Source organism: Coffea arabica, chromosome 9c (genome assembly GCF_036785885.1).
Source record: "Coffea arabica cultivar ET-39 chromosome 9c, Coffea Arabica ET-39 HiFi, whole genome shotgun sequence".
NCBI classification, from domain to species: Eukaryota; Viridiplantae; Streptophyta; class Magnoliopsida; order Gentianales; family Rubiaceae; genus Coffea; species Coffea arabica.
In genome coordinates, this window is record NC_092326.1 from 508,094 (window position 1) to 534,955 (window position 26,862).

The 26,862-nt window shown below is 39.0% G+C and overlaps 3 protein-coding genes across 4 annotated transcripts; 2 read left to right on the forward strand and 1 right to left on the reverse strand.

Moving 5' to 3' along the window:
• The first annotated feature begins 7,663 nt into the window (after positions 1-7,663).
• LOC140004347 (protein SRG1-like) lies at positions 7,664-11,592 on the forward strand. Of its 2 annotated transcripts, XM_072064986.1 has the most exons (5): positions 7,664-8,046; positions 9,630-9,877; positions 10,288-10,612; positions 11,021-11,318; positions 11,442-11,592. In XM_072064986.1, the coding sequence occupies exons 1-4, from the start codon at positions 7,789-7,791 to the stop codon at positions 11,285-11,287; spliced, it is 1,098 nt and encodes a 365-aa protein (XP_071921087.1). In that variant the 5' UTR covers positions 7,664-7,788; the 3' UTR covers positions 11,288-11,318; positions 11,442-11,592. The 2 variants fall into 2 exon arrangements, with proteins under 2 accessions (XP_071921087.1, XP_071921084.1); XM_072064983.1 differs by having other exon boundaries at positions 11,021-11,592.
• A 6,370-nt stretch (positions 11,593-17,962) lies between these two features.
• Positions 17,963-18,894, reverse strand: LOC140014048 (cysteine-rich repeat secretory protein 55-like). The gene has a single exon (XM_072064354.1). It carries the CDS (start codon positions 18,892-18,894, stop codon positions 18,106-18,108), a length of 789 nt encoding a protein of 262 aa, XP_071920455.1. The 3' UTR covers positions 17,963-18,105.
• A 2,740-nt stretch (positions 18,895-21,634) lies between these two features.
• On the forward strand, positions 21,635-23,441 carry LOC140014404 (uncharacterized). Its single transcript, XM_072065258.1, has 2 exons — positions 21,635-22,649; positions 22,846-23,441. Exons 1-2 carry the CDS (start codon positions 21,635-21,637, stop codon positions 23,439-23,441), a joined length of 1,611 nt encoding a protein of 536 aa, XP_071921359.1.
• The last annotated feature ends 3,421 nt before the right edge of the window (positions 23,442-26,862 follow it).

Consider the following 26,862-nt stretch of genomic DNA (forward strand, 5'->3'; position numbering starts at 1 on the left):
CTACTTATCTCTTAACACCCGATAAATTTTACACAGTATCCGGAATTTAACCTAATTGGCCGAATTTTTCCGAACTTTTCGCACTAGTGGGTCCCACGTCCGATATACGTTCTTAATTTCTCAAAATCTAACCAATACTAGAAAAATCATCTAAAATCCATATTTACTCATGAAAATTATCCTGGAGAATTTTCTAATAAAGAAAATGTAGAAAAACGGGTTTTCAATCTTAACCGGAACTTAGGGTTTAAATCTTAATCCCTACTTAGGGTTTTCGAAATACTCCCAAAACCAAACGTTACCGCCCAAATAATGAATATATCAACGTAGAACGAACTGGGGCCTCACAATCTCCCCCACTTAGGACAATTTCGTCCTCGAAATTTCTATGAACGGAATCTATCAAATCTAAAGTAACCAGTAGCCTGTACCTTCCACGTTCTTAAAAGAAACGAGGCTCTTCATTCCAGTCCCTTCTCTAGTTGACGATCCAGGGTCGGTCTGGGTTAGTTGCTGAGTTCCTTTCTTTTCGTGCAATAAACCCGGGCAATTAGCAATTTGGTGCTTGGCGTTCCCACAGCGCAGACATCTCCTCCCCTTTCTCCAACAATTCACTTCAATGTGATTGGATTTTCTACAATAACCACAAATTGTCACACCACCCGCTCCACGACCCTTCTTAGCAGATGACCTACCTCGCTTACTCGGTTCTGGCCTTTGATTCTCAAGAGATGCGCTCCTTTTCTTTGCATGGAAGGTCTTCACTTGCGGCCTTGATATTTCTGTCCTTTGAGTTTTCTCTGGAACCCCCATAGAAGTAGTGCTCTGTGCCATTGCTAAGGCCTCCCCGGAAATCCCTTCGTATTTCCTTTTTAGCTCTAAGTTCTTGTGCAAGAGCTCAATTTTCTCTGAATACTCGTGCTTCCATCGCCCTTCCCAGTATGCGACTAGTTTCTTTTGGACTTCTATTTCGTCTCGAAGAACCGCAATTTCCTTATACATCTCAACCCAATGTGCCATCTCACAAAATTGCTGGAACTCAGATGGTAGCCTGTCGGGCAAAACAATGGGTCATAATCAATTCTTGGACACAAGTGGCATTCTCGGTCCATGTTTTGTTCAGCTATTGTTTCCTCCCTTTCTTCTCTTAACTCTCGGCCTCGTTTTGTTCCACAGCCATGACCATGTCCGCGACTATGTCCTCCTTCCACATATATACACACATATATATATAGTTTTCCCTTCTCTCTCTTTTCTTTCCAAAAAGGTACTTTAATGAATGAATGCAGTAAATTGACTACAATAACAAAATCCAACATACCAATTACACAAATAACATATCTCACATAACACGCCATATCAAAAGACGGACAAGCAAGTATACAAATACATATCAAGTTGGACAGATAACCATGTACACAAACACATATACTAACGTCAAGTGGTCGTAATATACAGGCGAACCAAAAGAAAAAGGTGAAGTCGTCCCAGTATCAGCCCGTCTGATCTCTCACGTCCCTTACTATCCAAACTAGATGTCCATTGACCTTTTGTACGCATTCTAGTCAGGCAAAGCCTGTTCATGTTTCCAAAATACAAGTCTCAAGTACCTAGTAGCTTGCATCGCCTCAATTCTGGAGTATTCGGGCACAAGAATCCGAAATAAGATAGTTCACATCTCGAGCTGGCCAGTCCCAAGAGTAAACCATCTACAAATCGAACTTCCTACCCAACATACCTATCTATGGTCCTTAGATATCATGAGAAAGATTGAAGACCTATAACACTTCAGGGTTTATAGCTTATGCTCGAACGAGCACTTAATCCTTCATACCTATTCACCACTCAACCCAAGCTCACTCCGCGCGGAGACCATGCGAAGCAGGCTCTAGGTTTTATCCCTCAATTGCTTGACTTTCAAATCAAATCAAATTCCACAGTTCGGCATCCTAAACTTCAAGCCTAGGATACACTACAGGAATCTGAAGCCTAAGCTCTGATACCAACTGTGACGACCCCACTTCTCCCAAGGGCGAACCCAAGGGTATCGGCGGGCCGCCTGCCTAGCTCGCGCCAGGACTCAAAACTTAAAGTTCGAAAGAGCACTAAATACAATATATACAATCCCAAAAGAGTTATAATTACATTCTCCAAAAGTATCGAGTCAAACCACCAAAACAAAAACAAACATCCTAACTGTTCAACTATTACAAGCCAATCTAACTATACTAGTATACGAGCCAAAAGTCCCCGCGTCGGCCCCTGCTAAGGAAAACAAAAGGAATGGGGTAAGCTATATGCTTAGTAAGTAAACAGGGGCGAAAGCATAAATTTCACGTAACAGTTACACAATAAGAGTAAAGCAAAAGCAGAAAAGTAACATCACATAATAAGAATACAGGTGGCTCCAAAGCCAACTCATGTGCCATGCGTGATCTCCTGCCGACACTCCGTCGACCGCAAATAATAGTCCGTAGAACTTCACTTGTACACCCACCGACACCTTATCACCCTCACTGGCCAGTCACCTCACAAACTTGCCCGGGCGAACGAAATCACAAACTTGAGCTTGAGTCACAAGCTCGGGTCACAAACTTGGTCACTTTCTCGGTGAACCGGATTCACAAAATTGGTTCATAACATGAACCTACAAACTTGGTGACCTCAGACTAAGTTGGACTGCCTTCGACCAAGCCCTTACCGGCTCGAATAGTCCAACCAGGTCAAGAGTTCGCCCCAAACTCACAAACTTCACAAAATTATTCAAAATCACAAACTTTGCAAACTTCACAAACTTTATTTGAAAGTCGCCCCGAGCCACAAGCTCAAGGGTTTTGGTTCCAAAAGGTTCATATACATATGCCAAGTACAATTATACATTCAAATTAGGGTTTAGATCGAGTGCGATAAAGTACACCCTCGCCTAAGTGCCCTTTTCACATATCTCAAACATATAGCAAAGAAAACACACCAAACTGGCCTGAATACTTACCCAGAAACTGAAATAGCAAAAGTACGAAGTCGGATCGAAATGAACAGCTAGTAGTGGGTCCCACCAGTTCCGCCCAGCTCACCACCGTCTGAAATAGAGGATTGTGTCACATAATATCGCAAACGACTACTATCGTGCCTAAAACAAGCAAAACGGCAAAAACGGCACGCGCGCACGTAAATATGACGAACGGAAACGGAGACGGCCGTTAGCGGAAACGGCAGATTTGACACTCGTTTCTAGTTTATTCATAAGTTGAGTTACGAATATCGGATTAACGCGTATGAGACGCCATATCAAAGCTTAAAGGATGAACAACAACTGTTATGAAGACATCCAGAACTGAAACTGGAGGCTTTAGTCCCAAATGAATCAAACACAATCACTTACGAAATCTAGCCAATGCACAAATGGTCAGTTTTGAGTGCAAACTGTTTTCTATGCTACACACGTTCAAAAGAGCTGAAAATTGGCAGTTAGATAGTTCATTCCAAATGGAACAACTTTCATGAAGGTCGGCAATCCAAATTCGGAACGGAAATTGGTCATCAGGACCAAAACAGATTTCTGGTCATTTTCACGGGCAGGCCTTGTTTGCTCGGCTATATCTCAGGTTTTATAAATCCGATTCATGAAATTTCAAGGGCGTTAGAAAGCTCTGATATAGGGCTATAAGTTTGGTGTTTTGGTCGGAAGCCCAAACAGCTTGTAACTCAGTCAAATGTGAAGCCAAAGTTCCAGCCATAAACTTTCCAAAAACGTACCAGAATCACAAACCGTATTTGACCTCAATATGCGGTAATGGCACCAAATTCACTACGGTTATCGGATGGGGGTGTAAGACCCACCGTTTCGAAGCTAAGAAACAGGAGTACAACAATGTAGAAGGCCACTTAGTCCAAATCCTAGCACAACTAGGTCAAATATGCAAAATACAAATCCAGAATTACCAAAACAGGTTTGCAAATCACATAAAACTGTAATCGGTATATCTCAGTCCATACAAGTCCAAATGCCGAAATTCCAAAGGCATAAGTTACCTAAGACATCCAGCTACATTTCATCAGAAGAAACCAACTCTAAAATCCAAATCAATTCCAGTTAAAATGGCCAATTACTATCGCAGTTTTCGCATTCTGATCAAAGCAGAACAGCTACAGTAATTTCGTCATATCTCACTCTACACTAATCCAAATGACCTGAAATTTTACAGGCACCTCAAACACATCAATACCTACAACGTTCATGTTTTGAGCAAAGTCAAATTCGGCCTCTAACCCTATGATCCAAAACCGGACAGAATTAGGGATTATCAAACCCTAACTTTTCTCAATTCATTCCAAACCCAAAATTGATTGCAAATTCTTTTCAAACACACCTACTAGAGTCATTCCCCCTCATTACCAACCATCATAAACACCCACAACATCATAATCCAATTAAACCAGAAAATTCATCAATAAATTAAAAACTTCACCAATTCATCTCAAACCAAGATAAAAACCAGAAATTTCAGCACTTTAATCACTAATAAGCATAACTTAAGCTTCATTAAGTGCAAGAGTATGTTAAATCATCACTTACCTAGTATACAAGAGAAGAGGAGTTGTAGACCACCTTAGCTCTTCCAAACAAATCCACAAAACAACTCATAACCACCACTTGAAGATGTTTTATGGAGCAAAATCAAGGTTGGATGGTTGGTTTGATGATTTGGAACAAGATTGAAGTGTTTCTTCTTTGTACTTGGAGCAAGAGAGAGAGAAAGAAAGAGAGGAGAGAGCCGGCCACAAGGTGCAAGAAAATGGTGATTTTTGAGCAATTTTTGGATATTTAATCTTTTGGTCATGTCACCACCATTAATGCATTCCTATCCTTTCTTTTCTCTCTCACATCAATCATATCTCACTCTCTACTTATCTCTTAACACCCGATAAATTTTACACAGTATCCGGAATTTAACCTAATTGGCCGAATTTTTCCGAACTTTTCGCACTAGTGGGTCCCACGTCCGATATACGTTCTTAATTTCTCAAAATCTAACCAATACTAGAAAAATCATCTAAAATCGATATTTACTCATGAAAATTATCCTGGAGAATTTTCTAATAAAGAAAATGTAGAAAAATGGGTTTTCAATCTTAACCGGAACTTAGGGTTTAAATCTTAATCCCTACTTAGGGTTTTCGAAATACTCCCAAAACCAAACGTTACCGCCCAAATAATGAATATATCAACGTAGAACGAACTGGGGTCTCACAAAGGACACAACCAACTGCTCCTTCAAGCACGGATAGGTACATGATTAATGGTCGACCCGGATTCGGTGGCACCAAGACTGGTGGATGCAACAAATAATCTTTAATCTTGTCAAAAGCCTGTTGGCACTCCTCATTCCAATATAACGGTACATTCTTTCTCAATAATTTGAACAATGGCTCGCATGTGGCAGTTAGCTGGGCAATGAACCTCCCAATAAAATTGATCTTCCCTAAGAAACTTTTCACGTCCTTCTGAGTTTTCGGCACTGGCATATCTCGAATTGCTTTGATTTTTGCTGGATCAAGCTCTATGCCCTTCTTGCTGACAATGAATCCCAACAGCTTACCTGCGGGTGCTCCAAAGGCGCATTTTGCAGGATTTAGCTTCAAATTGTACTTCCGCAACCTTTCGAACAACTTCTTCAAATCAACCAAATGGTCTTCTGCCCTCTTAGACTTGATTATGATGTCATCCACGTAAACCTCCATCTCCTGGTGGATCATATCATGAAACAAGGTGGTCATGGTCCTCTGATAGGTAGCTCCGGCATTCTTTAAACCGAAAGGCATGACTCGATAGCAAAAGGTGCCCCAAGGGGTGATAAAAGCAGTCTTTTCTCTATCCTCTTCTGCCATCAAAATCTGGTGGTATCCAGCAAAGCAATCACAAAAATATTCAATCTCATGCCCAGCAGTATTGTCCAGGAGAATGTGAATATTCGGCAAAGGAAAATCATCTTTAGGACTGGCTTTATTGAGATCTCTATAATCAACACAAACTCGCACCTCTCCACTCTTTTTTGAAACAGGGACTGGATTCGAAAACCAAATTGGGTAATGGGAAACAATGATAATGTTGGTTTTGAGTTATTTTTCAATTTGCTCCTTTATTTTGAGGCTCATATCTGGTTTGAATTTTCGGGGTTTTTGCTTTACGGGGGGAAAAGAAGGGTCTGTGGGTAACCTATGCACTACTACGTCAGTTGAAATGTCAGTCATATCATCATAGGACCACGCAAATACATCCTGGAACATAGTCAAGAATTCAAGCATCTCCTTTTTCTGCCTCTCATTCAAATGAATACTAATTTGTACCTCCTTAACTTCATCCTTAGTGCCAATGTTAACCTTTTCTGTTTCTTCCAGGTTCGGTTTTGGTTTCTCCTCATATTGTTCAAGGTCCTTTGCAAAAGAATCAAATACCTCCTCATTATCACTCTCGCTTTGGAGTTCGGATTCACAGACCTCCAAGTCGTGAGTGATATAGAGATTGCCATTATCGTATTCCAGAACTGTGATATCCAAAGGGTCAAATAGTTTTATTTTTGGCCATCTGAAAGAATTAACGAATGTGGGATAATAAGCAAATAAGCATACAACAAACAAATGGTCAAGCAATACGACAAAAATATAAACAAATGAATAAACAAAACAACATGACAAGAACAACTTGTGCATTTTATAAAACCTTTGATTGAAAGCAAATGGAAATGAAAACTTAACAATATTTACATGCGCAAACGTTAGTCAAAAAGTAAAATTATTTTCATTGGCTATTTACAGATGCAAAAGTATTTTCATGAATTCACATGAATGATAAACCCCTTTCAGTTTACCGAAACTCCTTCCGAATGGGTAGAAACTTGGCTGTCCAATTGGGAATTGATCCTTCAGGGATGTCAGGAAATTCAGCTTCGTCTAGAAAACTATCTTCAAATGTTGCCCCAACGAACAATTGGGCCAAACTAGCTTCAATTTCGTCAACTGGGTTAATTTCTGACATGATCACCTCGGCTGGTCGTGGGAAAGTATAATGCAAGGGTGGAATGTCAAGAGCCCTTTGCCTTCCTTCTTTTTCCGCTTTCTTACGTTCCTTCATTTCTCTGATATCCTTAGCGGTCGGTCGGAACCCTAAACCAAACGAATCCTTTTTCTCAACAATCTCCACTGGCTTCAAAATTCCTTGCAAATCTCGTCCCAGCCCTTTGTCAAATTCATAGCCTCCACGGATCATTTCTTTAGCCATCATGACACTGGCCTTTGACAGAGCTTGCTCCTCTTTTGTTATCCAACTTACGGAAACAATATCAGCCGTGCTATGAGGGGTCACGGTGGCATTTCGGCTACTCTCTTCTTTGGACTCAGAATCGGTAATTACAAGGCAATTCTCCTCGGCAAAGATAGTTATCAGCTTGTCATTTACTATGAATTTCAGCAATTGATGTAATGAAAAAGACACAGCCCCAGACTTATGAATCCACGGCCTTCCAAGCATGCTGTTGATTCAAAATTTTGCATTTGCTATTTGAATTTTGAATCAATCCGTTTGTCTCAAACGGACACCGTTAAGATTTCAATACATTTTTTCACTTTTTTATTCTGTCCACTTAGTGAAATGATGTCATTTTTCTTCACTGCTGCTCCAATATAGGAAATAAGAGGACTGCTCAGGGACGGATCCTCTGATAACGTCTGGACCGCCCCAAATCCCAATCCCTTGCTCTCTAACGTCTGGACTCTGGCGTCGAACAGTCCATGGAGGAGTCACCTCTACAGTTCGTCAACTTTGGCAAATCCCTCATAGTTCCCAGTGTCCAGGAGCTTGCCAAACAGCCCATCTCAAAAATCCCACCTCGATACGTTCATCACGACGAAGAATCACCCATTGTTTCTCACGAAACTTCGCTTCCAGCAGTACCCGTCATCGATGTTGAGAGATTGCTGTCTGAAAATTCCATGGATTCTGAGTTGGAGAAGCTTCACTTAGCTTGCAAGGACTGGGGATTCTTCCAGGTTAGATTAATTTAGTTCTTCCTCCTCTTGCTGACTGTGTAATTGATATCCTGTCTTGAGCTGAGCTTGTGGGATGATTGATTCTATTGACATATCTCATGAATAAAATTTCTGCAATTTCGAATTTATGGAGTATATTGATGAGAAATATTTTTGCAGTCCAATAAGATTGAGGGAAGTTGACATTGGATACTGCTGTATTTGAATTCGGATGGTCGAGATTATATGCTGGATTATACGGTTATTAGAATACGATATTTGGATTTGGTAATCTTGATTGTTGATAGCAAATGTGCAGGGGATTTCTGTAAAGGCTAGAACTATCTAAACCTAACTGAGGAGTCTTGCTGCAGCTTGACTTCATTGCAGCTTAACATTCTATGTCTACAGAGCTTATGCTTAATCTTTCAAATTGTCTACTCTATTATGTTATGTGAATCTATATTTCGGGCAAAGGAAATGCATATGGAGAAAATGAGTGTTGACTCAATATTGTAAAACAACATACTTTTCGCAGTTCATGTAGATTGGATATACGCTGGAGGTGTTTCTGTCATGGCTGTGAACAATGTCCTGGTTCATTCTTTTATTTAAAAAGTTGTAATTTGTTTGAATTGGATTTGCTTTATGCATAACCTTATATCCAATTCTTACTTTGTAAGGCTTCTTGGCGTAGCTAGGTGTAACTTTTAGAGGTAATAAAATGTTCTGTGCACTTTCCTATCGCCATATTTAGTGCTTTCTTTACGCACTGTAAATGCTTTCCATAGGTTATAGGAAACTGGTGCTTTGAAGCTGCATCAGAGCAAGAGTATGTAGTATATTGGGAGCCCAAAAAGCTTTAACATGAGTTTCAAGTAAGATGCCTGATTTCCAATTTTATCAGCCAGTATATGGGCGCTTTGTTAGGTAAATTATCATTAGCCCTCTCACTTTTGAATTTGAGGAATTTGATGAGTGAAATTCCTCTTGGATGATTGGATTGTTTAGAAGTTGAAACTGCTTAGATGAGGAAAGTGGACTGGATTGTATCATGTCCTGCTTTCTTATGGCATGTAATATTCCGCCAAAATTGAGTCCTTACCCAACTGTTAGTGTCTATTAAAGAAGCAAGATTTTATCCGAGTTGAGCTGTTGTTATGTTATGGTGAGCTAATCAGGTCGGATATGCAGAAAACCTTGATGCTATAAGAGTCTGCACAAATAATCACTTATGACCAAGGTTTAACTGAGGTCACTTCAAGCCTCAAGTCAGATCTGAGATAAATGGATGAATAGTTCTGAAGGGAACATTGAATGTGTAGTCACCTGGAGTTAGGGGGTTTATATATAGGGAGATTAAGGACATATTTTGTACTGTGTTAATCAGGTCGGCCCAGCCTATTATCAATTGGGTAATAGCCAATACCCCTCCTGTTCCATCAGGGTCATCTATGTGGTTGTATCCTGAACACAGTGTAGCATCATTGGTCCAATTGACCATGCACCCAAACCTATCATTGGTCCTACTTTTGTTGATGAGCAGGTTTTATAAACTATTAATAGGTGAATTTTCTGACTCTGTTTCTTGTTTCCTGGAGTAGGTCGTAAACCATGGAGTTTCTACTTCATTGCTAGATTGCTTGAGGAATGAAATTACAGATTTCTTCAAACTTCCTTTTGAGGAAAAGAAGGCCTTATGGCAAGAGCCAGAGAATCACGAGGGCTTTGGGCAGCTCTTTGTTGTATCAGAGGAGCAGAAGCTTGACTGGTCAGACATGTTTTACATAACCACCCTCCCTGATAAACTTAGGAAAGTGGAATTATTCGAAAAGCTGCCCCTAAAACTCAGGTCCTCTCTCTCTCCCACTCCCTCCCCTCTCTTCTTTTCCTCCACCTCCTCTTATTCTTATGTAGTTTTTCTGCTGAAACTTTATAAGTCAGGTAATATATAGCCTAAAGTTATATGAATAGAATGGTATTGACCCTTTCGCTGTGCAATATAGGGACTGGTAATCTGGTAACATTACATGAGTTTGAGAGTTTAATTTTCTAGTTTCAATGCATGAATTTGCTTGTCAGTCACAGTGCAGCTGCTGTAATGAGCAAGGCCAAGGACTGTTAATAACAGTCAATATATGCTTGTTTAATGAAATGTTTCTCAAAGGAAATTGTGCGCCGCTTGGCTTTCTACAGATTTTTAATTTAAGAGAGATGATATCTTGTTAACAAGCAATTTTTAGCTTCTCTTAAAAATTGCAGAGATGCAATGGAAGCTTACTCTCTGGAAGTCAAAATCCTAGCCATGACACTATTAAGGGAAATGGCTAAGGTTCTGAAGATTGATGAGGAGGAACTGAAAGGCTTGTTTAGTGATGGTGTACAGTCTATGCGTATGAACTACTATCCTCCATGCCCAGAGCCAGAAATGGCAATTGGTTTCAATCCGCACTCAGATGCAGATGCTTTGACAATTCTATTTCAGCTGAATGGAACACCAGGCCTCCAGATACGGAAAGACGGAAGATGGCTACCAGTAATGCCACTTCCAGATGCATTAATAGTCAATGTTGGTGACATAATAGAGGTGAAGCTAATTAGCTTATGACATACTAAAATTAGAGACGCCACTTCCAGATGCATTAATAGTCAATGTTGGTGACATAATAGAGGTGAAGCTAATTAGCTTATGACATACTAAAATTAGAGACTATTGTGATTTTGGAACTTGCATACTCTTTGTCGCATAAATAGAAGGTTGGTGTCGTGTTAAATAGGATATCAGAGAATGGTCTGTGGACAAGGGTATATATCTTGATAGCCTTTCAATGAGAATACCATTTCAACTATTTCATCAATCTTTTTTCTTGGTGAGCATAGTGTAGACGTTATTTGAGAAACTTCTCGAACATGTAGCTTTTCCACAGGAACTGTAGTGCTTGTTCTTATTGGTGCTTGTGAAAATGCTATTCATATGTCTTCTTTGGCTGCACAGATCCTCAGCAATGGCTTGTATCGGAGTATTGAGCACAGAGCAACAGTGAATTCTGACAGAGAACGGCTATCTATTGCTACATTTTATAGCTCTAACCTAGACGCAGAAGTGGCCCCTGCTCGCAGCCTTATTGGACCACACAATCCAGCAGGTTTTCGTAGTATTCCAGTAGAAAAGTTCATCAGGGAATTCTTTGCAGCAAAGGTCCATGGTAAAGCACACTTGGAATTCATGAAGATACAAGCGGGAGAACATCAAAGTTGTTGAATTCATAGGCTGTCGGATGAATGCTCAACAGGTTAGGCGCCTATGATCAACCACATTTGGTTAGTTGAGTTCATAGGCTGTCAGATGAATGTTCAACAGGTTAGGCATGTATGATCAATGACATTTGGCTGAGATTTATTGTTCTTCCATCCAGCATAACATACAGATCGATCTAGAGAAGTTCAATGACCTGCTAGCCGGATAATTGCCTTATGGAGGAGGGCTGAGGATTCATGTATATTTCTTCTCTAGAAGTTTCTATTATCTATATTTTTATTGTATCTAAAATTCAAAAGTTATTATTATTATTTTTTTTTTGTTTTTTCTACTCCAAAAAAACATGGGAGGCTGCATGTTCCATTCCCTACGCAAAAAATGGTTTCAGTGACCAATAAATAGTTAAATACCTCATGTTTAGTTTCTATTTCTAGAAAGTGATTCTGACCGTCAACTTATTCCACAAAACATGCAAAGCCTCTGCATTGTTTGATCTCGTATCATTACATAAACCCCAAGACATGTGCTAGTTGAAAAAAAAAAAAAACAAATCAATCATCTGATTCTTTATTCAAGATGGTGCAGACTTGCAACAAAGTCCTTTTGCTTTGTCTTGTTGCACTTCTGTTAACTGCACCATCTTCATATGCTGAATCGATCTCAGGAGGTGCTATGAAGGGAGATGATCCTAGATGTAACCGGAAAGACCCACAAAATTGTGCACCGGCACGTTCAAAGAATCCTTACAGCAGAGGCTGCGATCCAACAGATCGTTGTCGACGAAGTGGACCTACGGCCGAAAACTAAATTACATTAATGTTTTCGGGGAAAAATACCAGTCTTCCACGCCTCATTGTACTTGGTATGCAATGAATCAATGAAGGAATAAAAATACACGAATAGATTATCGATTCATCTTACTTTTTCATAATTACTTGCAAGATTTCATTTATTTTTTTTTTCTTATAATTTTTTCACAGGAGGTTAGTGAACACTGATTAGCATACCAAAATTATATATGACTGGCTATGTGAATGCTCAAATTCACATTTGTCGTAGGCATATATTTAGACACTTGTTCAAATTAATTTTATTTTTACAAAAAAATTAAAAACAAGTACCCCTACACTCTTTAAACAAACCCTTTTTTACTGTAATATATGTCATAGGATTAGATTTGCACCTGACCATCGCAATGATACTTAGAATGCTACTTGTGTTTTACTTGGATAGATAGCCATAAAAAACATGGCTTCAAATTAATTGTAATTGTACCACAAACATTTGAGAGAAAAAAAAAAGACAAGAAAAGGACTAATCTTCAATAAAAGGACAGTGTATACATTAATGTAGTTGGATGTATGTCACGTATGCAAATTTGGATTTCAAATTCAATAAAATTAGTTGTGATGCAACCAAGCCTAGTATTAGTATATAGAAGATTGATTCAAAATAAAAAATTGATTTGAGTGCGTAGACCTGTGCTGTAAATATTTGGTTGTCACTTTTATTTTTAACTCATTATATTGTTGTTCAAGTTCTTTTCTGAGAAAGATAATAAGCAAGGAACAAGGCTTTCCAGGAGCGTGATCATGTATGTCTTTATGCATAATTGCTTCTATTCTTAGGCACAAGTACGAATAGTGGTTATTTATGTCCAATTAAATGCTAATGATGCCTTCTTGCTGTATCTACAACTCCACTCAAAGCTACTCTAAACCCTTTTAGTGAATGGGACTAGATATTTTATGCTAAAAAATATTAGTAAATGCAAAAATAAAAGTGAAATTAAGTTCAACCTCATTATTTGTAAACCAAAAAAAAAAAGGAAAAATCATTCAAAACATTCCTCACATGTTGTAAAATGACTTTTTTGTCCCTTACTTTTAAAAGTGTAATTTTATGTCATTTACAAATTCACATTAATCAAATTTGCTCCCTATCTAGGTATCTAACTAGTTTTTGGCCGAAATTCACCCTGTGCAATCATTTTTTAAGGAGAAATTGTCAAATCACATTTCATATAATCTGACCTATAGTCCCACATTTTACAACATGAATTTTTTCGTCTCTCACATTTTATTAAATGAATTTTTTTTTTATCCCTCATTGATCGATCATATTTACTAATATCTTTTTTTTAAAAAAAAATTCATGTATATATCTATTTGATTTTATTTGAATAGTACAAATAGCATGTAATGTATTTCTATTTGATTTCACCTACACCTACAGTTAGCTTGTTTAGGTGAAATTAAATATAGATATCTTACATGTTATTTATATTGTTCTGGTGAAATTAAATAGACACATATATATGAATTTTCAAATACAAGAAAAAACTGTTCGTACACATGATCAATGAGAGATGAAAATTTTCATTTAGTGAAATGTGAGAGAAAAAAATTCAATTAATGAAATGTGAGAGACCAAAAAATTTATTTTGTAAAATTGAGGAATTATAAATCAGATTATGTGAAATGTGATTTGACAATTTCTCCCTAAAATATGATCACATGTAAGGTACGCAGTGGATTCCAGCCAAAAACTAGTTGAAAATTCATTCACAAGTTTCTTGAATGATATTTTAAAATTTCTAGTTGATTCATTGTTCTTATGGAAAAACCATAGGATAAATCAAATTTAAAATTGGACGAAATGTATCTAGTTTGCACAAGATTATCATTAATTATGAAATTTGATGATCTACAGCATGAAATATGTTTCAACAGAATAGGAATTAAACGCATTAATCGGTGTGGAAAATGTAATCTTTTTTTATATGGTTGATAAGATGCATATGACATCACAAGAGGTAAAAGTCACCAATTAGCCGCATTGAGATAATTTACAATTGATAAGGTATTAATCTAGTGGTTCATGTCGAAGTCTCACGACCTAGAGGTCTGATTTTAAATATTCATTTCTTCTCTCCACTTGTTAAATTTTCGAAAAAATTTGGAATATAGCAAAAGAAAGAATGAAAATTCAAAAAGAGAGTGTATGTTTTACTAAATTTGTAAATAGGTAATTTGTCGCTCTTCGTTGGTGCCTTAAAAATAGAAGTTGTAAGCCAAATGAGATGCTGTTTGTCTCTCCGTCCTTGTCTCTCCTGCTTCTATATCTTTGCAAATTACTAATTGTATAACCAAGTCCCTAAATTTGGATTGAAAAAACCTGAATTCCTGCAACCCACAAATTCTCCACTTCTAAACCCCCAAATCTTTCACACCTAAATCTCTAATTGCCCACAAACAGACCCCCAAATTCCAACTAAATCCTTGCAATATCGAAAAATAGTAAGGCATCTAAACATGTAGAACCACAAGTAGAGTTCTACCAGCCACCAATATACATCTGCAATCATAACTTAACAGATGATACAAACGCGCAGACGTAATGCGTTGATTTTCTTCACTATATAATTGAGGTCATCGTCATTGTTGGTTTATTTTTTTTTTTAACGTAAATTTCGTCCAAAATATACTTATTATGAACAGGTGATAAAATGGTACAAGGAAGAGATTTAGTAGTTTCCTTAACAATATTAGAGAGAATGATGCTCAATATTTTGCTGTTATCGTACGTGAGCAATTGTTATGCTGTAAATTATCAAAGTGGTAATATTGAGAAATGCAATTGATGATGAAGAATAGTGGTTTAAGTGGTCGAATATCATTAACATTTTGTTGGCTAATATGGTAGCTGAGGCAGATAATGCGAAATCAGGAATTTATTCAATATGTGTACATAAACGTGGTGCTATACATATAGTAATACTATTTAAGTGCACACTTACCTATCTCGATGGTGATCAAGTGTAAAAATGTAAATGTCAAATCATTAAACGTAAAAGAATGAGTGTCAAGACCAACCAGATTTTCTAGTACATTATATCCACTTGGGAGTTAGGATCCCTTTCGCCTTGATATTGTGACACTCCAATTTTTAAATTTTGAGTAATTTGTTGGAAATATTTCAGGTTGCATATGTGATCACACGAATCAATAATGCTCTCAATCAAGCAACTCATACCTTCTTCCAGAATCATGGTTCTTTACGTGCAAGTGCCCGTGATTACATCCATGGACACTGAAGGATTCAGCAAGAAATTTCAAAGTGACAACTCTTTTTAACAAAGAAACAGTAATACAACCAAAAATATTGTGGATAATACTGCCGGTGTCAGCCTTGATACTATCAACCCTTCATTTGTAGCACAGTTGGAAGCAAGAGAGGAGGCAAAATCTGAAAAATCACTAAGAGCAGACAAGCTCAATTTCTCGGAGGATTTTTTTCTCTCGCCAGGCATATCTCACCGTTTCAGGTTGCCTTCATCTGGAAAGCTATGCGTGTGCCCTTGGAAATGTTTTACATATTTGGACCTAGATTTTGAGCTGAAAAGTCGAATTCCAAGAGGTTATTAACTGAAATGTGGATGGTTGAGCTCGAAATAGCTTTCTCGGATGTGGAAATATAACTTTTCCTTTTCTTTTTTTCCCCAAGATGTTATCTTGCTCTTTATTGTTATTAGGGCCAAATATCAAAAATCTCCCTGTGATTTAGCAAATGTTCATATTAACTCCTATAATTTGAAAACCTACATTTTACCTCCTTACGGCAAGAGCTTTAACAAATTGAGCTATTTGCGAATGTGTTCGAGTTCGGCTCGTTCGAGTTCGAAAAAACTCAATCGTTCAATAAACGAATCCAGTTCAAACACAATATTAGGATTGTTTAATAAACGAATCAAGTTCGAACACAATATTAGGCTCTTTTAATAATCGAGCCGAATAAGAACCTATTCGCGAACTATTCGAATAGTTTATGAATACATATATATATATAATTATAAAAATAAAAATAAAAGTAAATTCATTTAATATTATTAAATATATATTATATTTTACGAAAAAAGTAATTATACATAAATTAGCATTATTTATTTTTAAAAATCAATAAATACAATTAAACTTATTCTACATAATGTATCATTTATTAAAAATATAATTAAATCATCTTCAAAACCAAATTTGAGTTCAAGTTCGAACTCGAATTTGACTCATATAGTTTAATGAGCCGAACTGGAGTTTGAACTCGAATATTTATATAAATAAATGAATCAAATTCGAACAATATTTACAATTCATTAATATTCGAGCTAAACTCGAATACTGTTGGTATAATATACAAACAGAGTCTGAACACCAAACGCACCAAGTATTCGGTTCGATTGAATTCGTTAAAGGCACTACTCACGGCTTCATTTTGGCATTGCTTTGAAGGACAATTTGATTTCATTCAAAAAGTTTGACTATACCCATTTGACTATTAAATCTAACAGAAAAACTAATAATTTCACTTTAACTCAAACCATAAGGAGTTACCTCTAGTTTACGGGCGGAGACTATGGCCCTGTTGATTGGGCTTCGCGAGTGTGGTCAGAAGGGGTTTGGTAATGTGGGCATCCAGCTAGACTCCTTGGTCTTGGTGGGGATTCTGCGGAAGCAGTTTCAGTGTCCTTGGCATGTTCGGCGGGAGGTGGGGCAGATTTGGCAGTTGCTGGGTGAATCCCCGCGGATAATTCATTGTTACAGGGAGGCGAACAATGTTGCTGATATTCTATCTAATGTGGGAGTAGCTCACCCTGAGCATAAGGTTAGGGTTTATGACCACATCCGACTGATTCCACAGATGGCTCGTGGTGCAATCCAGCTAGATAAACTAGGAGTGCCTTCAATTAGGAAGTTCAGGATGTGATAGGGTTTGGGTTTGCGTAATTTCTGCTACTATTGTAAATTTTGGTTCGAATCAATAATATTGCTACATTTATTAAAAAAAAAGTGTATATCTTCAATACATCTAGTAGTTAATAACAATAATCACAAATTGAAGTTTTGCAAAAAAAAAAAAAAAAAAAAACCATAAGGAGTTAAATTATATGTTTTTAAACTATGGGGAGTTATTTTGAATATTCACTTAACCATGAGGTGCTTTTTTATATTTAACCCTTATTATTACATTTTACTCCTCCTTTGGTTTGTTGCTTTATCACATTACTCCCCTATGATTTAAAAATGATATATAACCCTATCATAATTTACATTAAAATATCATTGTTGTTCTTCTATTAAAACTAATGGTCAACCGTAAAAAGTTAAAATCAAACTAATAAATTGATAAATTCGTCCTTTAGCTACTTTTTTCTGTTTTCTTCTCTCTCTCTTTCTCTCTCTATGGGAAGAGAAGAGATGATTTTGAAAACCTATATTTTGGCTTACAAAATCTTAATTAATTTTTTCTAAATACAAAATAGATGGAAGGAAAATAAAAAAATAAATAAGAAACAAAAAAGATAGAAGGGAAATATAAAACAAATAAATAAGAAACAAAAATACCAAATCTTTTTTTGACTACAAATACCAAATCTTTAATGGCATTTTCTATTTCTCATTTATATATTTTCATTTCAATGTCTTTTTTTTTTGTTAGGAGGGAAAGAAGAAGTGATGAAAGGGTATTCCATGGCCAACCATAGCGAAATAAATAAAAACACATTCCCACCCTTTACCCGCATGTTGTGGCATAGCCTGCCACGACAAACTGAAACGTTTGTGGCAAACCATCAGTGAAGAATTTGCGTATGGGGAGGGAGGGATTCATCAGTTGCCCTGCCAATGGCATGACAGATTATTGAGTATATATATTGATCGTGGAAACGAGGTCACACAGGGATTTGTCGATGATGACAGTACAGAAACAACTGAGCATACAATTCAGTGTAGAGCTGACTCGCTCCATATAACAACCATCTAACTTATTTAAGGGTTGTGTACTGTAGACGAGTGGTAGTACTTTAGAGGCATATTGACTAAGGTCTCTTTTGGATCAAGAGGAAAGAAAAACGGATATAACTCATAACGGACGATGCAGCTACCGTGGAGAACTCGGCATCCTTTCTTGTTATTGCAGAAGATAGGGAAGTTCCCAATTGCTATGGCCAAGCACTGATCGCAAGAAAGCGGCGTGAGGTCCCTAGTGCATTGAGCCAGTTCATATAAAGTCAGAAAAGGTGACAACTGTTTCTTTCCTCTCCCAAGCCCTTTGTTTCCGGGCTTAACAGCCTCTGAACTGATCTTATCTGACAAACTTACCAGTTCTTTGTTGAAAGAATCAGGATCGGTTACATTCTCAACATTGTAGAAGATTATCCCAACTGATGTATCAACTTGTCCGAAGAATTTGTTGGTACCATATCTCATAAAACAGTAATCATACCAAATTCGAGCATCAGATTGACTTGGGCAAAGTTTGCGAATTTGTTTTGATGCATCTTCAACGCAGCTCGAGCAGTCTTCGCTGCTCACATCTCCTCTGCATTGTGCCAGGCCAAAGACTTGGTCTTCGGCTTTGCCGTAGGAGATGGTGCTGAAACCATTCTGGACAGTTCCTGACATCAATTCAGCCAATAAACTATCGATGTTTGCTGACAACTGGGTACTATTTATTTGAGAATTGTGATTGCAAAACTGACTCCAAAGCTCTGCGGATTCAGCTGTGCAGATGCAGAGTATTGTAAATAAGAGAAGAAGTCTATGAAAGGAAGCCATGATGATATGAACTGAATGTCAAGTGGGGTGTCCACTCTCCAGCAGGCTAGGGACCCTTTATATTGGGTTAAATATCTTGCTAACCAGTTCTTGGATTGAATTGATCGAGGATGATGAAGCTAGCAGACATTTTTGACTTGGGAGGAGCAAATTAGCAGTGCCATTCATGTCCCGGTAAAACCATAAAAGTTGACGAGTTATATTCTTCTAGAGAAAGAGAGATAGAGAGAGAGAATGTGTGTGTCTTCTGCAGGAAAGGTGGCAGTCTGCAGTATTTGGTGCAAGATCTTCAAAAGTTTTTGGAAACAAAAACCTTTCTTCAGAACACTCTACCTTGCCAAAACATTTTAGTCAATTAGACTGAATCAAATTATTAGCGTTTGTTGCCACTGATCCTTGACCAGTTGTATCATCTAGACGTTTGGATCCAGTAAAAGCTTGAGCTGGATGAATATTTTGTTTGTTTACTTCTCTCCCAAGAACAAATTAAGAAAAGGTTCTCTCCTAAGTAGAGGTGGCAAAATGGGCGGGACGGGCAGAATTTGTTTGGATTTGAAATGGAACCAAGTTATATGGGTTTAGAACCAACCTTACCCATATGTGTTTTGGGACTAACTTGGACGGGATCACTTTGGGATGAGTTTAGATTGATCCCGCTCAATACCCAAATCTATTTTCTATATTTTTTTTCCTTTAATTCATTTTTTATTTTTTAAATAACTTTAATTTTTTTATTTATTAAATTTCTTTTAGTCTTATTGTGAATTTATATTTCCATGAATTCATTTTACACTCTATGCAAAGTTCTTAGGACAACTACTCAGCTGCCTTGATACTCGATAACATAAAACATTTGATTAAAGTTATGCAATTGAATAGAAAATTACAAGATAAGATTGCAGCAAGAAGGGATCCTTCTCTTTGATCACCCAAAGCGAAATTGCATTCCTGGATGTAAGTTAAGCCTATGTGAGCGCTGCTTCAATTTCTTTGTACAATATTGGAACATTTAAAATACAAAGAAAATGACAAGAAAAATCTATTGAGATCTACCATGTAGAAATTTTGTCAGCCTCAACATTTCCGTTGTTTTATTTCATGATTCTAATCAGGGATTTCACTCTGGATACAACACAAAGTATTCAGTGGAAGTCATGTCAAAGTACTTGTTCATACACCATTAGTCCCATTCTCAATGAGTAGGATCCGGATTAAATTTTACAGATTCCCGCCAAATGAGCTCCTTGATATTCTCTTCAGTGAAGGATGGCTACTCAAAATAAAAAACGAAAGGTTTAGGACAAACAAGCTCCTCATTGATATCATGAAGAGGTGCCAAATATGGGTAGGGAGAAATTTAGGCCCAATGGGTACCCAAGTATTTCCCAACATTTCCTATCAATTAATGAGTACAATTGGGATATGTCCCATTTTAAACCCAATATCAAATTATAATACCCATTCCGCCCAAAGTCCCTTTGGGTATGGGTAGCCCATTGAGATTTGAGACAAATTGCCACCTCTACTCCTAAGTCCTGACAGCTAGGTGTGTAATTAAGAAAAAGAATTTCTTACAGCATTAATAGAAAAATCTTGCTTCAACTTGGGGAAAAGTTAGTAAAATATGCACATGCTATGGCAGGCCAAAATGTCCCTACCAAAGACCTTGAATTTGATCATTGGAAGATTATATCACACACTCACGCATTGCAACAGGAGGATGCATGGTGAGGGTGGTCATTTCGGCCAAGCTCCACCATGGAGGTTCCACCTCCCCGAACTCCACCTCGGCCTTTAGGCCGATCCGAGGTGAAATATTCTTGAGGTTCTAGTATTTGTCCCGTTCACCTCGGCTATCGTGGTGGCCACTATGAGGTGCCACTGTGGCTAATGGGACGGCTGAAATCAGGTCACAGACTGACACTTGCAGGGGAACAAGACGTCTGATAAAGCGTGTCTGATAGACCCATCAAGACAGACTGACACGTCAGTTTGTCAAGTCTTAGGAAGTTGAACCCAATCGTCATTCCTTCCCAATTATTTCCTATAAATACAGAAATCTCACTCAAAGACTAAGGAGATACACTGTAAGCACTATACTCTAAAAACTCTCTTACAACTTTCCTCTTAATCTAGACTAACTAGATCGTTGAAGGTAAACTAGGGGATTTTACCTCACGTCTGGTAATTTGAGTAGGTGACTTCCGTGAAACCGTACCCACTTCCGGAGAATTACTCCGTCGCCTAGGTACCTCCTGTTGAATCCGAAAATTACTTCTTTAATTGGCGCTATCTGTGGGAACTCGAAGACATCAAAGAATGAAACCCACACATTTTAGGGACAGGAAGGTTCTCACCATTAGGGCTGCGCCCAGTGCTACAGCCCAGCAAGAAAATGCTTCTGAAGAACAGGGGTCTTCTGAAACTCAACCCACTAACGGAGAAGCCATGTCCCAAATGGCTGAGTTCGTGGCTAAGAACCCTATCATCTTTGAGGAGTTGGAAAGATATCTCAAGAGATAAGGCAAGCAAAAGGCCGAATCCTCCAAGAGAAGATCAGAAGAATCCCCTGAGATCCCATCCAAGGAAGAATCTGATGGGAGACATTCCCTTAGAAATACCCCCGAAACGAGCTTTATCTAAGGCTACTTCTAGAATAGCCTCCATCTCCAAGGCTCTTTCATGAGGTTTGATAGGAAAACGAGTTGAGGAAGATCCTCGGCTCCTGAGGAGATTAGAAATGGATTATATGAGGGCTCCACCTTTCACGGACGACATCAACGAGGAGAGGCTTCTCTCAAACTTCAAATTACCCGTCATACCATCTTATGATGGCCGATGTGACCCTGAGTATCACATTCACGTGTTCATCTCGGCCTTCCGATTATACTGTATTTCCGACCCAATTATTTGTAGGACGTTTTCAGTATTTCTGCAAGGGACTACTCGAAAATATTTCTGGGGTCTAGAACCTAGGAGCATCTCCATCCTGGGAGAGTTGGTGGACAAATTCCTCCATCGATTTATATCTTCCACGCCGACGATAAAGACCTCGGCTTACTTGCTAAATATACAGCAGAATTCGGGGGAGTCCCTCCGTACTTATGTGCAGAGATTTCAAGATAAAAACGTGCAAATACTTGATCCCAAGGAGCAGGTAACTATAGCTGCCTTCACCAACAGGCTCACCGCCGGAGTGTTCAACACCGGGGCACATAAGAAATTCCCTCGTACACTTCGAGAGTTCTGGCAAAAGGTCAAAAAAAGCATACAACCCGAGGACCTAAACTGCATGAAAAGAGAAGCTCAGGTAACTCCCTCGAGAACTGATTCCCGAAGGAAAAAAGAATCAAGCCGAGGTGAGGCTAGCACCGCTGGCAGATTCCAAAGTCCTAACCGAGATCGCCGAAGTGTATTCGATAGAACTGCCAAGAGAAAGTTGTCTGTCCCTGATTCTGAACTCATTCCGTTAAAAACCAACCGATCTTATATCCTGTCTGTCATGGAGCAGAACCCCCTCAGGCGTTCTCCCCCAAGGATGGTCGGAAAGAAGGAAAAGAGGAATTTCAACCTTTGTTGTGCTTATCATCGAGATATCGGGCATGAGACTGAAGATTGCAACAATTTAAAGAAAGATATTGAGGACTTAATCAAGCGGGGGTACCTGAAGCAGTTTGTTCGTAGTGATGGAGAATGCCAGAGGAGTGACACCTGCCAAGACTGTCAAGGAGAGTCCTGTCGAGAAAATAACCGAGGCGAGTCCCGCTGAGAAGGTGGTCCAGGAGCAGTTGCCGACCTTTTGAAGATCTTAGGAAGACGAGAAGACCTCCTCGAGATGGATCCCCTGGTTATGGGTCAAACATAGTCGGGATCATCAACACCATAATCGGGGTCCGACAGGAGGAGATAGTCAAAACTCCTGTAAAAGGACCTATTGACAAGCTAATCCAGACCATGTTGAGGCGAGCTCCCGTCTTACTGAGACAAACACATATGGTCCAAGTGATCCTGTCCCAACCGCTTCAAGTAGTCACGAGGTCTTGGTAATTGAATTATTGACCAATAACTATAGAGTGAAAAAGGTGTATGTTGACCTCGGAAGTTCGGTAGACGTCATATACTACCGGACTTTTGAAAGTCTGAAGTTGACCAGAGATCTACTCATACCCGTGAAGACTCTTCTAGTGGGGTTCAGGGGACACGTTGTCCACTCGGAAGGGATGATTACGCTGACGGTGACAGTCGGACAGCACTCTCGGTGCCGAACCGTCCCTATCAATTTTGTTGTGATCAAAGTTGATTCCCCGTATAATCTGCTTATGGGGCGACCCACCTTGAATGCGTTGCGGCTTGTGTACTCAACGTACCACTTAAGTTTCAAAATTTTCACGCTAGCAGGCATAGCTGAAGTAAGCAGCGATGTCTGCGCTACAAGAGAATGCTACCTCGCTACTATAATGTTCGAGTCAGATACCTTCGGTTTAGCTCGGGAGACCTTGTCCTACGCAAGAATTCAGTCAGTCGATCAGAGCCCTAGGACAAATTAATTCCGAAGTGGGAGGGGCCATATTGAGTAGTTGAGGCCAACCAGAATGGCTATTGTATGTTAGCTTACCGAGATGGTACTCTGGTACTCTGAACTTGGCATGCCGAGAATCTTAAATTGTATTATCTTTAAAATATCTATGTTCCACTCCGGACTACTTGTGATGTATCTTCTGTTTACCTAGTTATTTTCTTAGCATCACTATTTCGTGTTGTTAAAGAAAATAAGAGGACAAGTAGAGGTGGAAGAATAAGTGGAAGAAGAAGCAGAAATAAGAACAGAAGAAGTGACTTCATTGAAAATATAACCATTACAAGAGTAGAAAAATTCCAAGTGCAAAATGCCGAGGTTGAAGGCTCTTATAAGAGCCCCACGCCTCGGCTGAACCCTCTCCTGCGCCGGTCTCTCCTACTGCCCCGTCGCTGAGCTCGCTACCCTCTGGATTCAACTCGAAATCGGCCATCTTGCAGTTGAATTCCTCCCGCACTTTAGTCAGGTTCTTCCCGACCTGGGTACCCTCAGCCATGCGGTCACATAACTCCTTGGCATCTTCATTGTAGTTGTTCTTATCTTTGAGCAAGTCCAATTGTTCTGAGGTGAGATGGGGAGCAGCATCTTGGACAGCTGAGGTATAGCCAAACATGAAACTCGACAGGGTCAATTCGCCAAGATCACGCGTAAGGGCCTCGGAGGTGCGGAAAGCCTCCACAGCCAAGCTCCCAACCTTGTCAATAGCCTCATTTGAAGACTGCTCCTCTTTAAGACATCGGTTCTTCTCTTTTTTCAAGGCAGTTTTCAAGGAGTGCATCGTGGTCTCAACTTGCTCCATCTCGGCCACCGCGATGTCTCTTTGCTTGAGGGCCTGATCTCTTTTTGTCTCGGCCAACTTCAACTATTTTTCAGCAGAAACACTATCTAAAAGTTCGGTTGAGGGCTGATTCTCAACCATATTGGTGTACCTTTACATCACCTCGGAGAAAAATGCCGAAGTAGAAGCCCAAGCAATTGAAGCACTTTGCATCAGTTTGTCAGAATTGAACCTTGTGGCAAAGGCATGGTCCCGGGGCAGACTGGAGTGGACCAAAAGATGATGGGCCACCTTAGGGTCCTTGCATCAGTCATTGATACTGATATCCCACTCCGGACACCAGCGCCACCCGAGATGCTTCTTGTCTTCTCCAGCGGGTTGGGGTGACACGAGATACTGGTTCCAAAGGGATGACCCCGTGACTTGCACCTTGGTAGTTTGAAACTGCTTATTCCGGCCCGGCTGAGGAGCGGTAATTGTTACACCTCGAGTAGCCACTCTTTCACCTCGGGTAGCCACTCCTTCGGAAATTGTAGAAATCCGCGAGGTGCCATTGGGGACGACTGTTACTGGTGTGCTGGCTATGGCACCCGAGGTACCTTTTTTCTTCTGTGCTCCCGAGATCTGAACAGGAGCTCTCCACTTTTGTGAGTTCTTGGCCACTGTAGCTGTGCCCGAGGTGATAAGGTCCGAAACTCTCACCACTGCAAAAGGAAAAGGATTACTACTTAGAATCAAGGGAAAGAAAAAATAAAATAATGAATTGAAGAATATAATATTTTTCGAGTCGAGTAGAGAAATGGAGAGGACGGTCCGATTTGATTAGAGTTCGGCCGATCCCGCCGTCCATAAGAGCCGTTTCGGGATATGCCTAATTATTGATCCTGAGATCCGATCCGAGAAGTTTGCAAAAACTCTCCTCTTCATGCTAACCTGAGGAAGGATCCTTGGCTGAGGTAGGCAGCCTCTACCAGAAACTCTTAGGGAAGTCCTCGACGGGGACGAATACAAAATTTCGTTTCCACTCCTTTATTGATGAACGAGAGTCCACTACCAACTTCAGCATGCTCTTGCTTCGGTTGTCGAAATGAAACTGTCGCGCCCCATTTTTTGAATAAATAAAATAAAATGGTTAAAAAATGTATTTTTGATTCGATTTTTTGATTGGAAAACGAATTTTGATTTAAAAGAAAAGTGGGCCTCAATGGGGGTTTTGAGAATGCGACGATTTGACCCAAAATTATAGTTTAAAAAGGGTTTTTTTGAAATAAAGAAATCGGAGTCGCCACTTGGTAATGAGTTAAGGTGTACCAAGTCACCTAAAAATGAATTTTTAAAGAAAAATAGGAAAAAGTAGTAAGAAACCCCTTTTAAACGACTCCTAATCTACGTAAACCAACGAAAAAGGTTCGGGAGCCACATTTGACGAAGGGGAAGGCAAAGATACAATCCAAGGCACCCCTTTGACCTAGCCAAGGCTAGTTGCGTGATTTAATCAAAGATTTTCTCGTTTTAACCAAAGAATTTATTACATTTGGATGTACTACATGAATGCAAATCCTAGACCTAGGGGTATTGGGAAAAATTCTCTTCAAAGGTTGAGTGGTGCCAATCATATTAATTGTGAAGCCCAATAATGACCCTTTGGAGAGGTCACACAGTCCTAAATGACGTAAAAGTGAGTGAAATGAATGCATGCTATGTGAAAACGTGAGTTTGTGTGAAGTAAGAGAAAAAATAATAAAAAAAATAGGATGTAAGTGGAGGTGTGCAAATGTATTTACAAGTGTTCGTGTGCAAGTGAAGGGATAAAAAAGGTGTACGTGTGCAAATGGGAGTGAAAGTGAAAGTGTAATGATAGAGTGGATTTAGAATGCATGAGCCTAGGGAATGCATGCATATTGGGCACGGGGAGACCTAAATCGTGACTCAATTTTTTCTTTGATAGAGGGAATACAATCGTGCTAAAGCTTAGAAAAAGCCACACTCGTCTATATCCCATATTCAAGGAGTTTCCCTAGTCTAATCAGGCAAAATGCACTAATCTACCCCCTACTTTCCTAAATGTGATGCAAATCTAAATGTTATATATACATAGGGGTAAGGGGATATTCTATTAGGGGAGATAGTATGTGAAAATGATAAGAATCCTAAAATGGAAAAATATGCATGAAGTGTAATGTAATCATACAAACATGATCTAGCGAAGGGGTCCCTAAGGGTCTAGCGTTGGACTAGCCCATGTCTAGAATTTCCCACTAGCATTGGACTAGTGAGGTGACGTCCATTTGCATTCACCATATACAAGTAAATAGGCGTAATTAAAGCAAGTAAACATGTGAGCACGTAATTCACATAACACATAAGCATGCATATCTAGATGCCAAAACCTAAGAAAACGATTAAACATATAGCACATAGACATGCAAGACACATAAGGTAATTAAGGCCCTAACTATTACATTTTGAGGGGGAGTAGGCCTACTACAATCTAGGAGGGGGAACGGAATAAAAAAAAAAATAACCTAGCTATTACAACTTGGCATTCAAGTGCCTTCAAATGACTTGCAAATTAAGAAAAATGAAATAAAAAGAAAGCGAAATAGGCAATTAA

Bases quoted from the DNA above. Each gene is read 5' to 3' on its own strand.
- LOC140004347 (XM_072064983.1), top strand. From the start codon at position 7,789: ATGGAGGAGTCACCTCTACAGTTCGTCAACTTTGGCAAATCCCTCATA. The intron at 8,047-9,629 runs GTTAGATTAATT...TTCCTGGAGTAG, and splicing joins AGGACTGGGGATTCTTCCAG to GTCGTAAACCATGGAGTTTC. The intron at 10,613-11,020 runs GTGAAGCTAATT...TTGGCTGCACAG, and splicing joins ATGTTGGTGACATAATAGAG to ATCCTCAGCAATGGCTTGTA.
- LOC140014404 (XM_072065258.1), top strand. From the start codon at position 21,635: ATGGATTATATGAGGGCTCCACCTTTCACGGACGACATCAACGAGGAG. The intron at 22,650-22,845 runs GCGAGTCCCGCT...AAGCTAATCCAG, and splicing joins CTGTCGAGAAAATAACCGAG to ACCATGTTGAGGCGAGCTCC.
- LOC140014048 (XM_072064354.1), bottom strand. From the start codon at position 18,894: ATGGCTTCCTTTCATAGACTTCTTCTCTTATTTACAATACTCTGCATC.